This window comes from Callorhinus ursinus, unplaced genomic scaffold (genome assembly GCF_003265705.2).
Source record: "Callorhinus ursinus isolate GAN/ISIS: 27379988/994484 unplaced genomic scaffold, GSC_fseal_2.0 scaffold54, whole genome shotgun sequence".
Taxonomy (NCBI): domain Eukaryota; kingdom Metazoa; phylum Chordata; class Mammalia; order Carnivora; family Otariidae; genus Callorhinus; species Callorhinus ursinus.
In genome coordinates this window covers 18086465-18103387 of record NW_027397116.1, presented here as the reverse complement: position 1 = coordinate 18103387, position 16923 = coordinate 18086465, and the positions used below count along the sequence as shown (strand labels likewise).

At 33.2% G+C, this 16923-nt stretch overlaps 1 protein-coding gene across 4 annotated transcripts in view; it reads left to right on the top strand.

Annotated features, from left to right (window-relative positions):
• Nucleotides 1-16923, top strand: part of KCNT2 (potassium sodium-activated channel subfamily T member 2) — a 371985-nt gene that overhangs the window by 314096 nt on the left and 40966 nt on the right. For 2 of the 4 annotated variants that reach the window (XM_025892310.2, XM_025892307.2), the window contains 4 exons: nucleotides 1954-2055; nucleotides 5892-5975; nucleotides 6832-6960; nucleotides 14139-14159. In XM_025892310.2, the coding sequence (XP_025748095.1) occupies nucleotides 1954-2055; nucleotides 5892-5975; nucleotides 6832-6960; nucleotides 14139-14159 (336 nt within the window). The remainder of the gene's footprint in view (nucleotides 1-1953; nucleotides 2056-5891; nucleotides 5976-6831; nucleotides 6961-14138; nucleotides 14160-16923) is intronic. The other 2 variants (XM_025892309.2, XM_025892308.2) reach the window with 1 other exon arrangement.

Sequence of the window (16923 nt, the reverse complement as noted above, 5' to 3'; positions counted from 1 at the left end):
AGAAATTAATCCAACTTCTTCATCATCTAGAAGTAAAGAAAGAAATTGTGGAATGTATTCTCATCAGGATGAAATGAGTCTCTTGAGCTCTTACTTTTTAATGTAACTTTAAAACTAGTAGGTCTTGAAAATAGTGTTTGTAAGATCTTTGGTGTTTTTTCTCTACTGTAAGGAAAGTTAATAATAAAAAAGGAGAGTAAATCACAAATGCAGAATTATTCACACAAGCAGAAGAGCAGCATCCTTGGCTGTGAAAGGGTTTTCTGAGGGTGTGAAGCATACTAGACATTTAGAGAGTGGGGAGGACTTACAGAACTGATAATAAGAACAGTGAATTCTCCAAGATGAGAATGTTATCCATACTGACAGGAAACCTGAATCCGGGGAAAGAATTTTAGTATTTCACCAGACAACCAATCTGACTCCACAACAGTCCATGCAAGGAGGAACGGAGAAGTCATCTACAAACGACCTACGTGTACTGTTCAAACGAAGCATTCTTGACACCTAGGCTCCTAAATTAAAGACTATACTATGATATAATGGAAACAGACAAAAATGGGGGCACCACTTGCTTATTTTACCCTTTCTTCTCTCCCTACAATCTCAAGTGAGGGTATTCTTATAGTCTAGACAGTCTTCTCAACCACATCGATGTGATAGATGTGGTGGAATAACTCCTCTTGCTACTTGGAAGGCTGAGGCTGTGTCCCAACCTCATCTGTTTGTCCAGGGGATGTCTAGAGGTCAAGTCACCCTCGTGCCTTCACAACAAGCAACAAGAGTAGCCCTCTTTCGTTCCTTGAGTAATACTCTATGGCACACAGTTTTAAAATCTGGGTATGGGAGGCTTTCCTTCTCTTGAGGAGCCTCCAAATTGGAATCAGGAGGTTCCTTGCATTGCCTCAAAGAACAAGGACTGATTTTTTTATTTGCTTAGCTGTATCTATCTTTCCAAGTAAAGCTGGCAACAAATAAAACCAGCATTTTTGAGATTACTGTTTGCTAAGTACAAGATTAACTTGGATTCTTAAGAAACTCCTTACAATCTTACACAAACATTTGCTCTCATGTCTTTATTCATTAATGGAAGATAATAGCAACAGAATTTTTCAGAAGCAACTCCCACACACTGCAATATTATGCACACACGCTGTTTTCTTTTCTTTTTCTTTTCTTTCTTTCTTCTTCTTTTTTTTTTTTTTGGCATTTACAGAGTTTAGTCGCAGTTGCAGTTTGGTGTGGCTGACACAACTTAAAAGGCATTTAGAGAAACGAAAACTCAGATGAGAGAAAGTTGGAAGCCACTGGATGTGGTGGCTTCTACCTGCCTATTTTTGTGTCCTTACATATATTCAGAATATCCAGAATATTCAAAAGCAAAACTTCAGGTGTTATGATATGTTATGTGGCTTTAGGCTTTGTTTGTTTTTTTACATCTTATTAAATGCTTTTATTGTGTTTGTTCCTTTTATTATATTACCTCAAGTCCTTTGCAGAAATATTTATGAAGAGTAAATACTCTTAATGATGGAGAACAAACTGATGGTTACCAGAGGGGAGGTGGGTGGGGGATGGTTAAGTGGGTGATAGGGATTAAAGAGTGCCCTTGTGATGAGCACCAGGTGTTGTATGGAGGTGTTGAATCACTAAATTCTATACCTGAAACTAATATTGCACTATATGTTTACTAACTGGAATTTAAATAAAAACTTTATTAAAAAGAGTGAATACATGTTTAGGGTATGAGAAGTTTAGCCTTCCTTATAAACATTAAAGGGACATATTAAAAATACAGCTATGTATACTTACTATAATGTGTGAAGTAATGCACATTCATACCTAACAACTATATAATGAAAATATCTTCTTCACATATGTCAGGAAAAGTTAAGCAGAAAAGCATAAAATATAGAGCCCTCACAAATTTTTCTATTTCACATTTCTGAACAGAAAGAACGAGAGAAAGGTTCTAATTTGGCCTTTATGTTTCGACTGCCTTTTGCTGCTGGGAGGGTGTTTAGCATCAGTATGTTGGACACTCTTCTCTATCAGGTATGCGGTGTTTCTTTTTTTCTCTCTAAAATGTTTATTCTAATTTAATTTAAATTTTATTAAATGAATAATACATCTAGTGTTTCTCATGGAGCTGTTAACTTATAATGGGCCCTGGAAGTAATTCAGTGTTTCATTTTGTGTATTTAATGACAAATGTGCCTATGAAACATTGTGTAAGGAAAAATTTCAGAATAATCAAAGATTATTTTTCAGAGTAATCTATGAAATAATTTCTAGGCATTCTTTAGCATCAGTGTCCTACAGTGTTTTTTGTGACATTTTAATATATTTTGCTTATTACTGTAAGCGTGTTACCAGAGTAAAAAAAAGAAGGTGAGAACAAAATGACTATATTAAAAAAAAAGACAACCTTCTTCATAATGCACATTTTTAAAAAAATAAGACATCAAAATGATGTCAATAAACTGATAAATCAAGGATATTTTAAATATCCACTAATTACCACCTACTTTAGAAAAAATATAAAAAGATTTTGCAACAACTAAGAACCATTTAGTTTGTTCCTGAATGCCAAACTTAAAATAAATAAATAAATAAAATTGTCATTTGATCATAGCTAAGAAATTTATAGAGATATTATTTTGCACCAATATATTTTAATCTTTTTTAACACTACCAGATACTGAATAGCACTAATATATCATATTCTCTGATTCAAGTAATCAGACAATTTATAAGTATTTCTATTAAGAGAAAACAGATATTCATGGAGTTTTAAATTATTTGGTAATTTTAATCTCAAATTAAGCATCCAAACATTTTGTTGTGCTATTTTCTTTTTGATTATGTATTTTATGTACCCTCTTCTGCAATGCTTGGCTGAATAAACTAATCTGAAGATGGCTAAAGCTTTTCTACTGGCCTTTGGGCTAATTATGTCCATGAATATGCCTCTAGCAATGTCAAAAACCATCTGCTTATGCCAGATGAGTGCAGGAACAAACGCAGCAAAGAATAAACACTCCTGTTCACCCTAAACTTTCCAGACACATTATTTGGGCACTCCAAGAGGGGGGCTTCCACCCCACACACCATTACCACACACATACTTCTGATCTCTTAGGGGATTGGAGGGGAGGAATTGTTTGACAAACAATGCTGAAACTGAAGATTTTACGTCAATAGCAGTCAACTGCTTGATGTCATTATGCACCAGTGGTTTTCAGATTTTTTAGCCCTGGTATCTTATGTTTAAATAAAAGCTCATGAGAAAGTCTAAAAGATGGACTAAATAGAAGAGGAATTGTTCTACAGAAGTGGAACGCAATAGTTATTTCTTTCTCTTCATTTTTACCTTATGTTATTTTGTTGTAAGTACACAAACAGGAGTTAAGTTTTTCTGAAGCTACTGCAGAAAGGGTGAAGCAGAACAATAATTTTCAAAGTAGTAACTGCCTATTTAGCTTTGCCTGATGTCAGACAAGATATGTTGTTTCATTTTTTCAAATAGATAAAGAGTACTCATTTATTGATTAAAAATAAATATTAGAAATCAGATATATAATTCCTAAATTTATATAATAAGTATGCATATATTACTAAAACATACTAAATGCCATCTAATTTTTTGGTTAGTGATTTGAACCCATCTTCTTGAGGATAAATGTTTATATGTTTAAGAACTATTATTAATGTCTACAATTGTACGATTTACTATTAATGATCCTAGACATCATATCATTTGCTTCCTCAAAGAAACTGATGATGTAGGCAGTATCATCAATCACAATATATAGAGGAGACACAAGGGCTCAGAAAGACAAACTATCCAGTAGTTAGTGTGAACCCTCATCTTCAGGCCATGCACATTTCATTTGATTCCTCACAACCCTATCCTTGTGGTAAATAATTCCACATTTGTAAAATGTTTAGTTTCTTATGGTACTTTTTTTTTTAACTTACCAGAATGTTGTTTTTCTTTATTAATATCTTGTCAATAGTCCCTTTTCTCCTTCCCACTTGAAGCACAGATCACTTTCATATTTTTAATAATTTTCTTAATTTTCATCTTCATGGAGCTGGAAAACCAATGATTAAAAAATAAGTATTATCTGAGGAGTGGTAGAGGGGAAGAAAAAAAATATTATCTAAAATACAATTAAATAGGGGGTGCCTGGGTGTCTGCCTTGGGCTCAGGTCATGATCTCAGGGTCCTGGGATCAAGCCCCACAGGGGGCTCCCTGCTCAGCTGGGAGCCCATTTCTCCCTCTTCCTCTGCCCCTCCCCCTGCTGTCTCTCTCTCTCTCTCCAATAAATAAATAAAATTTTGAAAATAAAATAAAATACAATTAAATAGATGCTAAGTGAAACTGAGAAAGATTCTTCTGTGATCAAATTCCATGATCTCATGAGATTGAGTGCACGGGTGGGGCTGTCCTTGTCTTTTTGGCTCACTCCTAACATCTTGTCTTTGCCCTAATGAAGTTACAAGATAAATGACCTCTAGACAAGGGATGCATCAGTGACAAATGCAGCAAACAAATCAGCTGTATAACCACATCCAACTGAAAAATAATTTATAATAGTCATTTGCTAAATCTTCAGTTGACTTTTTTTTCCCCATGAGAAGTTTCAATTTTTCATTTTGGAAAATAGTTTTAAGTGTCTGAGAATGTACTTAAAAATTCCTCTTCTTTAGCACACATTGGGTTACAAGTGAAGTTGAAAAGTGCCCGTCACCACTCCTCTTGGTGGCCCCTGGTAAGTTCATGTTAGGACACTAACACACCTCAAAACCAAACTGCCCTTTCTTTGGCCTGAGGAAAGGGAATGGATATGGTTCCTTTGTTCTTGTTTAGAAGGCAGTGTTTAGTTTTCTGATGCTAGCTGTTGGTAAAATAGTAATGAACAAAGGAGCCTAGTAAATTTATTTAAAAGGTATTAAAAAATCATTGTGATGCAAAATAACTAGATGAGTTTTTAAATTTTTCATTTGTTTAACACTTGAAGATTAAATTCAAGACAGTCATTTTGTACAATCTATGAAATAATTATTACATGTTATGGTGAAGTGTGCTTGTATCTGTTGAAAGTTTTTCTTTTCACTCAGAACTAAGAATAAATTCAAGAAATTGAAAGCATTGTTAACTTAATACTCTGTTGAGTAGTGTTCTAGCAATATATCAAAATATATCTTATATGCTAGCACATCAAATAGTCTGATAATGATATTTAATACTAAATTATTAATTCATTAATATTTAGATTTACTGAAATATTAGAAATTTATTCTACTAGCAAAGAGCTTAATCCTAAAAAACCTTTTGGAATATCTCCTTGCAAATTTCAGTTTTCAAGTTTTTTTTTATATTCTCTATTTTAGCTCATAGTTTTTTGTTATTAAAAAAACTAATTAAAATCTGTTTTATCATGGGGCATCTGAGTGGCTCAGTTGGTTAAGCGACTGCCTTTGGCTCAGGTCATGATCCTGGAGTCCCGGGATCGAGTCCCACATCGGGCTCCCTGCTCAGCAGGGAGTCTGCTTCTCCCTCTGACCTTCCCCTCTCTCGTGCTCTCTCTCTTTCATTCTCTCTCAAATAAATAAATAAATCTGTTTTATCATATCTAATAGTACATAAAACTTAAGCATGTCAGGATATTCTAGTGAATAATTATTCCCCATATTTCTTCGTGGACAGTTTACTTGTACCTGTATATTTAAGACACTGAGAAGATAGATTTTTACTTCCTTTTTTTGTGGGGGTTTAATGATGTGTATGGGAAGTAACCTTTTAGAAATGGTAAGATGTTCTCACTGAGCTATTCTGTACATTTCAATCACATAATAAATACATATGTTGTTTATATTGCAGTCATTTGTAAAGGATTATATGATTTCTATCACCAGACTTCTGTTGGGATTGGACACTACTCCGGGATCAGGGTTTCTTTGTTCTGTAAGTTAATATTTGCTGGAATAGAAGATTGCTCTAATAGATGTTTCTGGAATCCATCTATGATGTACTTTGGCTAATATGTGCTCAAAGAATATCTTCACAGTTTTTTAGTTTTTAAAAAATTTTCAGAGAAAACATTATTTTAAATTAATCATGAAAACCGCCATTCTATACAAAATTCAGAACAAGTGTTTTTTTTCTAGCTGGCATTTGATACTGATGGTTTCTGACATAGGATGCCCTACTGTTGAGGAAACCGGTGACCATTAAGTTAATCCCACCCCCTTTGTTTTTTATAAATGAATATACTTTATCCAAGTGTATCCAATGAAGCGACTTGCCAACATTTCACATTTATGATAAGCAAAGGGGGACTAGTACTTATGCCTCTGTCTGGGAGCCCTAGGCTCATTTTGTTAGACCCCTTTCTCAATATGAGCATTATTAGGACTTTAGATGGACAATTTCTTTTTGTGCTGGAGTGTCTTTTGCATCTGAAAATTTGTAGCATCAACAGACCCTGTCTGCTAAATTCCAGTGGAAGCTTGTAGTCATTGCAACATTCAAAAAAGTCTACAGCTGTTTTCCAACATCTCCCAATTACGAGTGACTACTGCTGTCTACCGATATTGAACTAGCACAGTGTTGTGCTGCCACAAATTCAGTAGTTGGTCTTCTGAAGTTTGTGGAACCCTGGGATAAGCTAAGGTAGAGTGCCGTAAATAAGTTCAGTACACGCATGAGCACTTATGAAATGTCACTTTGAGATTTCAAAACATTCATACAGTTAGCCTTTAAAAAATGAAAAATAACCTCTGAGGTTTTTTTTTTTTTTAATAACTCATATATCTTATAGATGAAAATCACTGAGGATGACCTGTGGATCCGAACTTATGCCAGACTTTACCAGAAGCTGTGCTCCTCTACCGGAGACGTTCCCATTGGAATCTACAGGACTGAATCTCAGAAACTTGCTACATCTGAGGTTTGGAAATACCAAAATACTCCAGTTTTAATGATTAATCTGATTGAATACAGCCATTCCTAATCCTGGAAATGGATTTCTAAAAAAAGTCAGAAAGTGAAAAAGAATGCTCTCTGAACACACAGTGTCAGTTCTCAGGGGGCAAAAAATTTAACTATTTGTTGAAGTAAACTATATCAGAATTCCCTAAAATGTTGTTGGCTAAGGGACTCTTCTAGAGTTTGTGAACTTTGGGCTCTGAATGCCTTCTGTAGGTCTAAGATTTTGCATGTCTAGATTGTCAGGAAGCAAATTAATTTTAAGTAACCTTCTGACATGTAAGAGCAGTTTTCAGGGCAAGCCATATAGCTTTTTAATATACTCCTCATTTCACATATACATATTTGGAAGGAAGTTAAACAAAGTTAGTAAGCATTGAAATTCACACTTCTCAAACTCTAGATTAAAGACTACTCTGAAGCCAAGGTAAAACCCCAGGAGTAGTACCAGACCTTCCCAGAGGAAAGCTAAGTATTTTTAAAAGCAAACTAGAATCTGTTAATATGGAACAAAATTTCCAATGGCTTCATACAGCTAAAAACATCCACACTGATCTGACCACAGTATGTGGTTCTAAATAGTTTTTATATCCTTGGTAAAAACATCACCTTTTAAATTAGATTCTTTTATGAAATAAAAATTTTGGATAAATACACTATCCTACCAATATTTATAAAATTGTTTACTATAAATTATGGTTTGTATTCTTGAAATATTTTTCTTCTCAAATATCTTGAAGTTACTCAAAAATTTGGTTAGCCATATCTATTTTTGTCTTATGCAAAGTTAACTAAGAGGCTCAGATCTGTTATTTGCGCTTTAGTAGTCCATGCAACCATTAAACTCTTTTATATTAAAATCACTGAATCCATATATAGTAAAAAAGAGCTTTATAGAAAGCATATGAGCAAAGGACTGGACTTTTGTTTACTTGCTAAATTTTATGGTTTGACATTTAAATAAGTAATATTGAGGACAGCAGGAAATTGTTCAGTTTTTCTGAGGATGCTTTCTAGCACTTTCACTGTAGATCAGGCATGCTAAAAGGAACCTTATTGCCATCTCTGCTACTTTGTAGGATAGTTTGGCTAGATATGCCTAAAATTTTAAGAATACTGTGTCTAAAAATTTATTATTTGATTAAAGGTTAAGAGAAGACAAGTGCTTTCACACCTAAGCAATTAACCACTTCTTATTTGAGCTTGTTAAGTATAAAGAAAGTTTCCATTCACCAGAGTATTATTATGCTCTTATCTTATATATAGGCTTTGTGAATTTGAACATAGTAAATTCTGCCCTTGGTCAAGTTAATATTCATGTCATCAACTTATATTTTTAAGGGACTTTGTTGTGTGCTGTTTACATTATAGTAGGGAGAGGATAATTGATGGCAATAATTGTGTTGCCATCATGGAGCATTTAACATTACATTTTGGTCAGTTCTTCCCATCACATAAAAAGATCCTTCAATAAAATGCTTATAAATCTCCAAAACTCTAGCTTGTAAAAAACACACATCCTTGGGAAGATAAAAGGAAAGAAACTAAGTTAAATAAAGATAACTTATGTCTTCCTATATTGAATTCAATTCATCTTTTGGCACATATATTTTTACTTAAATTTTATATTCTGCCTATTGTGTAAAAATTGAGGCAACCTAAATAATTAAAGATAAAAATAAAACCATCAAGATTTTTTACAACACAATATATTAATAGAGACAGAGAAATTAATGTTATCATACATCTAAAATAAACTTAGTGCTACAGTTGAGCCAGAGTTCTACTTTTGCTTTCCTGGTAAGTAAGGCAAAAATAGAACTGTTGAATTATATAGTAATTATAGTCTGATACATGAAAGGATAAAAGTTAACACTGAGAAAGATTTGTTATTGAAAGAACACGTATATAATTGGTTTTCTTATTTAAAAGGTTTTAGATAACATGAAGAACAGTATCTATCTTCAATCATAGTTTTACAAGCTACAAAAGTGCCATTAAAGTGAATATCCTTTAAGTTAATCTTTTTTTTTTAAAAAAAGGACATCAATTAAATAATAACTCAAAGACATTGGATTTTGTATGAAGAGGAAAACTTTTTTTCCTGATCATATAAAAATAAAGAATAAGACCTTAAAGTCTCTCATGAGATGAAAGATTGGCTCATACATTCCACCACCTTTCTCAAATACCAGATGGTTCAAGAAAAGTCAAGCGTTAGAATTCAGATGATTTGTCTTTGCCCCACATGCCAATTTTCTCTTACTTTAATTAAAGAAAGACACCTGATTCCAGGAGATAGAAACTTCATTTAATAATTAGAATTGAAGAGTCTAACATATTCTTGCATAAATAGCTGTCAGATTCCCATTCCCCCTCACAGTTCACACAGCTGTAGCATGCAGGCAAAGACTGAAGGTTTGTTTCTATGGCGAGTGGACACAGATACTCTGTGGGTTGAAGGGACAGTTGAGGGCAATAATACCACACTAAATTCAGAGAGCTAAGTGAAAGGTATATTCTGTATACTGTACCCTTCAGCAGCAGATTAGTGATCTTCTCTAGGGAATCCGACCAATCCAAGTGAAATGCCTAAAAATGTAGACATGGGACAATCAGTAATCTGGTGGTCACCATGAACCTCAATAAAAAGAATCTCACCCAGAGCTTTCAATAAATTTTATTAGTCCCCTACTTTTAAGTAGGAGAAGACAACTAAAAATTCTTTATGTTGGGAAATAGAATGAACCGCAAAGGTACAAAATAAATAGGAAGGAAAAAAACATGTAAGAAGGTCAGATCATTGAGGAAGAAGACAATTTCAAAACATGAAATAAAGTATTTACCCAAGAGAAATAAAAATTTATCCATCCAAAGATTTGTATACAAATGTTCTTGGCATCATTGTTTATAATAGCCAAAATTTGGAAACAACCTAAATGTCTATCAACTAGTAAACAGATAAGCAAAATGTGGTATATACATACAATGGAATACTGTTTATCCATAGAAAGAAACTACTTATATGTGCTATTATTTGGATGAACCTCAAAAATACTAAGTTCAATGAAAGAAAGAAAGCAGATACAAATTGTATGATTTCATGTTTATGAAATGTCATAAAAAGTAAATGTATGCAGACAGGAAGCAGATTAGTGATTGCCTAAGTCAGGGGGAGGTGGAGGAAATGGGAAACCAGTTAATGAACATAATGGGGTTTATTGGGGTATTGGAAATATTCTAAAACTGATGTATGGTGATGATTATGCAACTTGGTAAATTTACTAAATATCTCTGATTTTATATTTGAAAATTATAAATGTCAAATATGTATCAGTAAAATTATATATTGAAAAGCTAGAATTAATATTATTAGAAAAATAAGGTATTACTCGGACACCTGGGTGGCTCAGTTGGTTAAGTACCTGCCTTCAGCTCAGATCATGATCCCAGGGTCTTGGGATCGAGCCCCATGTCAGGCTTCTTGCTTAACGGGGAGCCTGCTTCTCCCTCTCCCTCTCCCTCTGCCTGCTATGCCACTGGCTTGTGCTCTGTCAGGTAAATAAATAAAATCTTTAAAAAAAAATAAAAAGAAAAAGAAGATATTGCAAAGATGAAAGACGAACAGGAAACTGAATTTTTATCTTTTTTTTTTTTTTTTTTTTGAGAGATAGGGAGGAGATGGGAGGGGCAGAGGGGGAGAGAGAATCCCAAGCAGGCTCTGTGCCCAATGCAGAGCCCCATGCAGAGCTCCATTTCACCACCCTGAGATCATGACCTGAGCCAAAATCAAGTCAGATGCTCCACCAACTGAGCCACCCAGGTGCCCCAGGAAACTAAAGGAACATTTAGGAAAAAGAAAACCTTGGGAATTGAAAATATGATAGCAGAGGTAAAAAAAAGTTCATATCATAAAGTTGAGGAAATCACCAAGAAACTGGAGCAAAAATTCAAACATGGAAACAGTAAAGTTAAGATTAGAGGACTAGTCCAGGAGGTTTAAGATCTGAATGATAACACTTCTATACAGAAGGAATGCAGTAAGATATCAGTGTCATAATTTAAGAATAATCCCAGAATAGTAGTGTGTTAATTTCCAAATGGGAACGGTCACCAAATGCCCAGGGTAATGAATTAAAATAGACTCACATCAAGACATAGCATCATCATATTTCAGAATATTGAAGGAGAAGGTGCAGGAGGAGAGCAAGGGGTAGGTCACATGCAAAATATATTTGGGATTTTTCAACAGCAACACTCTAAGCCAAAAGATAATGGAACAATTCCCTCAAGATCTTGAGGGAATATTTCCAAACGAGAATTCTAAATTCAGCCAAACCTATCAAACTTGTGTAAGAGTAGGATAAATCATATTTCAACATTGTCTCCAAAAACATTCTACCATGCTTGCTTCCTAAAGAAACCACTCCCACCAATGAATACACGGAGAAAGGAGTCATGGTATGGAGGAAACCAGACATTTTATGGAATCCAGGCAACAAATATGAAGCCAAGGAAATCCCCAGGATGGCAGTGAAAAGACCATCAGACCTAAGGGAACCTGGAATGGGTTAGAGGATTTCAGAGAGATTTCTTCAGGAAGATGAAATCTATAGAATATCTTACGTATCTCAATGTCTTAAAGAAAGATTAAACAATTGCCAGAGATCTCAGGGTGAATTACGTACATTTATAATTAAGCAGTTATAAAAATAACAAAGTCGTTAACTTTAGGAATATATTATCACCACCACCAACAAAAAAGTGTGTGCAGGAAATTAATAGCAACAATGTTTCCTGTATAGCTCATCTGTAAATTGCACTTAGTCATAATATGCCCTCAATTTTGATCTAACCAGAATTACACTTGAACAATTTTGAAATGATGAGATGGCAAAGTTACTGGAATAGGTGGAAAAGATTAATTTCTTCTCTTCCAGAGTGTGAAGTGAATAGATGAAAGCAGAAACTGAAAAAATAAAATAAAATCAAGCATGTTATAGAGAAACTGAGATAAAGACCTACATATCCAGCTAAAAGAGATAAAAGTAGTTGTGTCCTAGGGAAATAAAAATGATTATGGTGGAAGCTTCTATTTTTCAAAACAAATTGTAACATTTTCTGACAACACAATGTATTTATAACTAATAAAAACAACTAATAGATTTATAGTCATATGGCAGTTGCATTAGACATTGATCATTTTTTCAGATTATACTTTTAAGTATTAAATTCTGTCCTATTCTATGGATAATTTTTTATTAAGTGCCAACATTTCATATCAGAACGTGGTAGGAATAAACACAGGTAAAAACTAGGCCTTGCTTCCTTATTTCATGGAGTTTAAAAAAATACAGTTTAAAAGCCAATGCAGGATTTCATGCCACATCATGTTCTATGTATAGAAAAAAAACTATTTAGCTTTGTCTGTGGGGGTAGGGGAAACAGTCAATACTTTGAGCAGACGTCTTTGAGAAGACAAATGATGATAAAGAATATTTATAATTAAAATTATAAAATGTACAAAAGACCTGGAATACAATCTCAGTTTTTTAGGGGGTTGAATATTGGTGGAAGGAGAATTCATACAAGCACAAAGAATAAAGTGGAGGTGTAAACAGTGACTCAAAAATCAGCCCATGGATACAGCTATATTGTAGGGTGCCACTGGATCCTGCCCCTTTTTACATGATTGTGCATCACCTTGCCAGAGCTTCTACCACCATCTACATATGTCTGTTTAAGGGACTCTTTATAAACATCAGAATCTCCTGGTTCAAAAACATAGGAGGCATAAGGACTAATGCAGCTCTTGATGACAAAGAGGAACTATACTTCTGTCCATAATCCTTTATCCATAATTCTGAAATCCAAAAGGCTCAGTAAATTTACTTTACCTCACTTTATTTGGGAAATTTTAATATTACTCCATGTCAAGTGAATATTCTTACTTTTCATTGCAGATATATTATTATTTTTATTGTGAAATTTATTATTAAATTTATTATTTTTTATTATGAAATGCTATCCAAATGCTAGGGACATTTCCTACCATACAGTATATGGTACAGTACTACCTTTCCAAAATCTGATAAATTCTAAATTAATAAACATATTTGTTCCTATGGTTATTTGGTAAGAAAATGTGGGACTGTATTTACCTCCAGTTTTCCAGTGTACATTTGCTTGAAGTGTACTATAACCACTGAAAATTTTACTAGAAATTAGAGATCATTTAAAAACATATTGAAGTGCCAACATCTTTTCAATGTACACAATAAGTTTGTGAAATATGTAACTCTGATTTTTGGTCATTTTCATAATAGCAAATCTTATAACTTTAAAGCATGTGATATAATGGACTAATCATTGATTTTCCCATCTACCAATCATTGACTCTTTACTCTTAAACTGGAACATAGTATTTTTAAATGTATTACTGAAATTAGTTTATCTTTTGCAAAATCACATTAATAAAATTATTTTAATAAGGATTGAGATAGGATAGTTTTGAAATTCTAGCTGCCCATTCTCTGCCATTATTCACTCAAGCAACGTTTTAAGAGTTATATGGTGACTGGGAAGGTCAAATTTTAGACTTCACAGCCAAGGTGAAAGCTCAGAATATTTCTATAAACTAATTAAATTTATACATCAGGGGAAAGCAATCTTATGACAATATCTAAATTTAAAATATTAAATTTTAAAAAACAATTTTATATGCCATCTAAATTTTAATACAGTACAGATATTAATGTCAATAATGGTTATTGAATGCCAATAATTATGTCAAGTATTCTCTCATGCACTTCATAAGCTCCTGTCAATTTGTTTTATTTTCTCTACCAGTACCACTTTTTTCTTTCTATCAAAACCTTAGAGAGAGAATTTTACTAAGCTAACAGACAAAAAATAATCTAACAGGAACTTTCTGCTAGACTTCTAAAATAATAACTTATTCCTTATCTAATTTTATTCAGAAGCCCTGTAATAAATAATGAAACACATACGTGTATTATAAGTGTTAAGTGGGGACTTGTCATATTTTGTCCTTGTTGCTGACTGTTTCATGTATGTATTATTTAGTCATTGTTTAAACTGTATTTTGTGTGTTTCTTTTTTTTCCTCCCTTTGTGTCAGTCTCGAGAAACAGCATCACAAGTAAGTATTTTTGTCTCCCTTTCCTCAAATAGTTTAATATATTAATTCAGAGCCGTTAAAGGGAAAGAGAATTGAATTCAGTATTTCAGATGTTAAAATAAAACAAATCAACTAAGCTGAAGTGTTGTAAATGTTCTATTTTCAAGTTAGCGTGTCTATATTTCCCTAATAATATTGTAAATTCATTTTACCTGTTTGTCTTCAAATTATGTTTGTATATTAATCCAATCATATGTTTTACTCTATGGTGTCATTACCTGCTTGTTGCTTACTGGCTGTGTATTGTCTGTCTGTCCTTGAATGAGGTACCCACCTTTAGTGCAAGCAACTGAGACTAAAAAAGGGTTGGCGGTCATGGGATGTGAAACTTATCTTTTCCTATGCTTCCTATGTAGGCTGGTCCTCCTAGAAAGGGGTATAGGAATAATAGGACCTGGGATGGCTTTCTCTAGCACCATTTTTATCGTTGAATTTATTCTTTAATAATTTTAATTTATTGTCATTAAGAAGCCATCAGTTTAGTGTTTGATAACATTGACCTGGGCTAATAGTTGATTTGTTACAATAAAAATAAAATTCTTAACAGTATATTATGTATGTATACATGCACTTATATTCCTAAAACCATGATACTATCTTCATGGGATTTGTATTTTTAATTTTATTTTCCATTTTCTTCATATAAACTATGATAAATAATTCATTATGTTCTTAGCACTTAATGCAGACTCCCAAGCATAAATATAATTAATGAAACCATTACAAATATAAATATTTTCCACTTTAAAAATTGCATTTTGAATGTCAAAGCAATTGTAGAATTTAGCCCATTAAGTGTAAAGCTTGTGTGCTAAAGTTGCCATCTAAAAGTACACATTGATTTAAGAAAAATAAAATTAAAAAAAGAAAAAGAAAATAAAAATAAAGCTGCAAGTCTATTTTTGAGCTTGTTGGATTTTGGAGAAAAGTTCTATATTCATAATATCCACATTTTTGATGTAATGACTGTTACCTACATCGTAGATTGGAATCCATATAATGAATGCAAATTTTGTTCATTAAATTCTTTTAAACATCTCAAATTATTTATTTTTGATTTTATGAGCTATACTTCTATTATATTTTTCAATATTCTTATTTTGTTTTGTTATATGTTGAATCCTTCCAAATTTACTAAATATTCACCAGGGAAGCTTCCCTTGGGCCTGCATGAATAACATTTTAGAGAATTGCTTTCCTCCTATCATGATCCACACTGAAAATGTAATGTTTGTTTGGCATGAAGCTGCTTAGGGGTTTCAGCTACCATGGCTGCCTGCAAGTTGAGCAAATTAAAATTTTAGATCAAAACAGAACATATTCCTGGCACATACTGGGTTTGAGGAACTCATTTTAGAGTTTTATTGTTGCTTTTTTAGAAAATGTTTTATAATAAGATCAACATATATTTCTAAATTTTTAATTTATACCAATATTTGACCTGACCAGCTGTACAAATAAAATCTCAAGGGTATTGAATTGGCGTGCATTAATTCATAAAATATTTTAGTAACATGTCAACAGCAGGGTTGTTTCACCTTGTCTTTCCTAAAGGAATTCTCAGGTATAAGTCCAGACCTGGTCCTCAATGGTAGAAATACTTGCTGGGGTTCACTCTATGTCCCAGAAAGAACAGAATTTTCATCTGGTTAAAGACTATAGCTTTATGTTTGGAAGTGGAGTGAAACTTTTAGATGTAGGTTTTGACTCTGATGCAGTTCTATGTATTGATTCAAATGTTCTGCACTTTTTATTCAGATGTTACACATCCCTATCACCTCTTTTCTCTAACTTACCATTTCAGATGCAGGAAGGCAAAGGTTTGGCTCATTTCTGAATCATGACAGCCAATTGCAAGTTGACTCTTGGAACTTTTTCCCACTAATTGCTTTCTTTCTTATAGTTATTATTCTAGAGTCTCTACATGCTTCAGTCAGTTCCCTGTGTAAGCAAAGTGCCTTCCCTCTAATTAACTGGGAAGTTTGAGTCTTCCAATCTAAGTATTTTTCTTACAATCCTTTTTATGAAGGAAAAAAGAAACTCTAATTGTACTTTGGATATGAAGACATTTATCATTGTAATTCCATTTGTTTCTACAACAATTCCCATCATTTCCAGCTCTAGTTTTTGTTTTTAGGTTTTTTTTTTCCTCTCCATCAACTCTCTCCCTTTACCTTCAAATATACCCAAGTTTCCCCAGTTCTCAAAAAAAATTTTCCCTTTTATCATCTTTTTTAAAGATTTTTTATTTTTAAGTAATTGCTACACCCACTGTGGAGGCTTGAATTCACAACCCCAAGATCAAGAGTTACATGCTTTACTGACTAAGCCAGCCAGGCTCCCCATCATTCAATTTTTTCTTATCTTATTCTTGTTAAGCTCTGAGAAAAGTTCGTATATGCTGTCTATTCTATTCCTTATCGGTGTCTTCCACAGTTTTTTCCCCACTACTCTATTTATCCTGTTCTTGAATCAGTAGAAATCTTTAAGCCAAAATCCTTGGTATTTTATATTAGTTTTTATTTGTTTAAACATCATATAATCTTTAGCAGGGTTCGTTACCTCCTACATCTTAAAATTCTCTTATCCTCAGTTTTCATATTATGAATTACTTTCTTTACCTGTTTTTATTGGTTTATTTCTTAAACTTTTCCCCTTCTTTCTACTGTTCAGTTTCTGCCTATAACAGCTCATTTCAGATGCTGCCAATGTGATCTTCATCTGA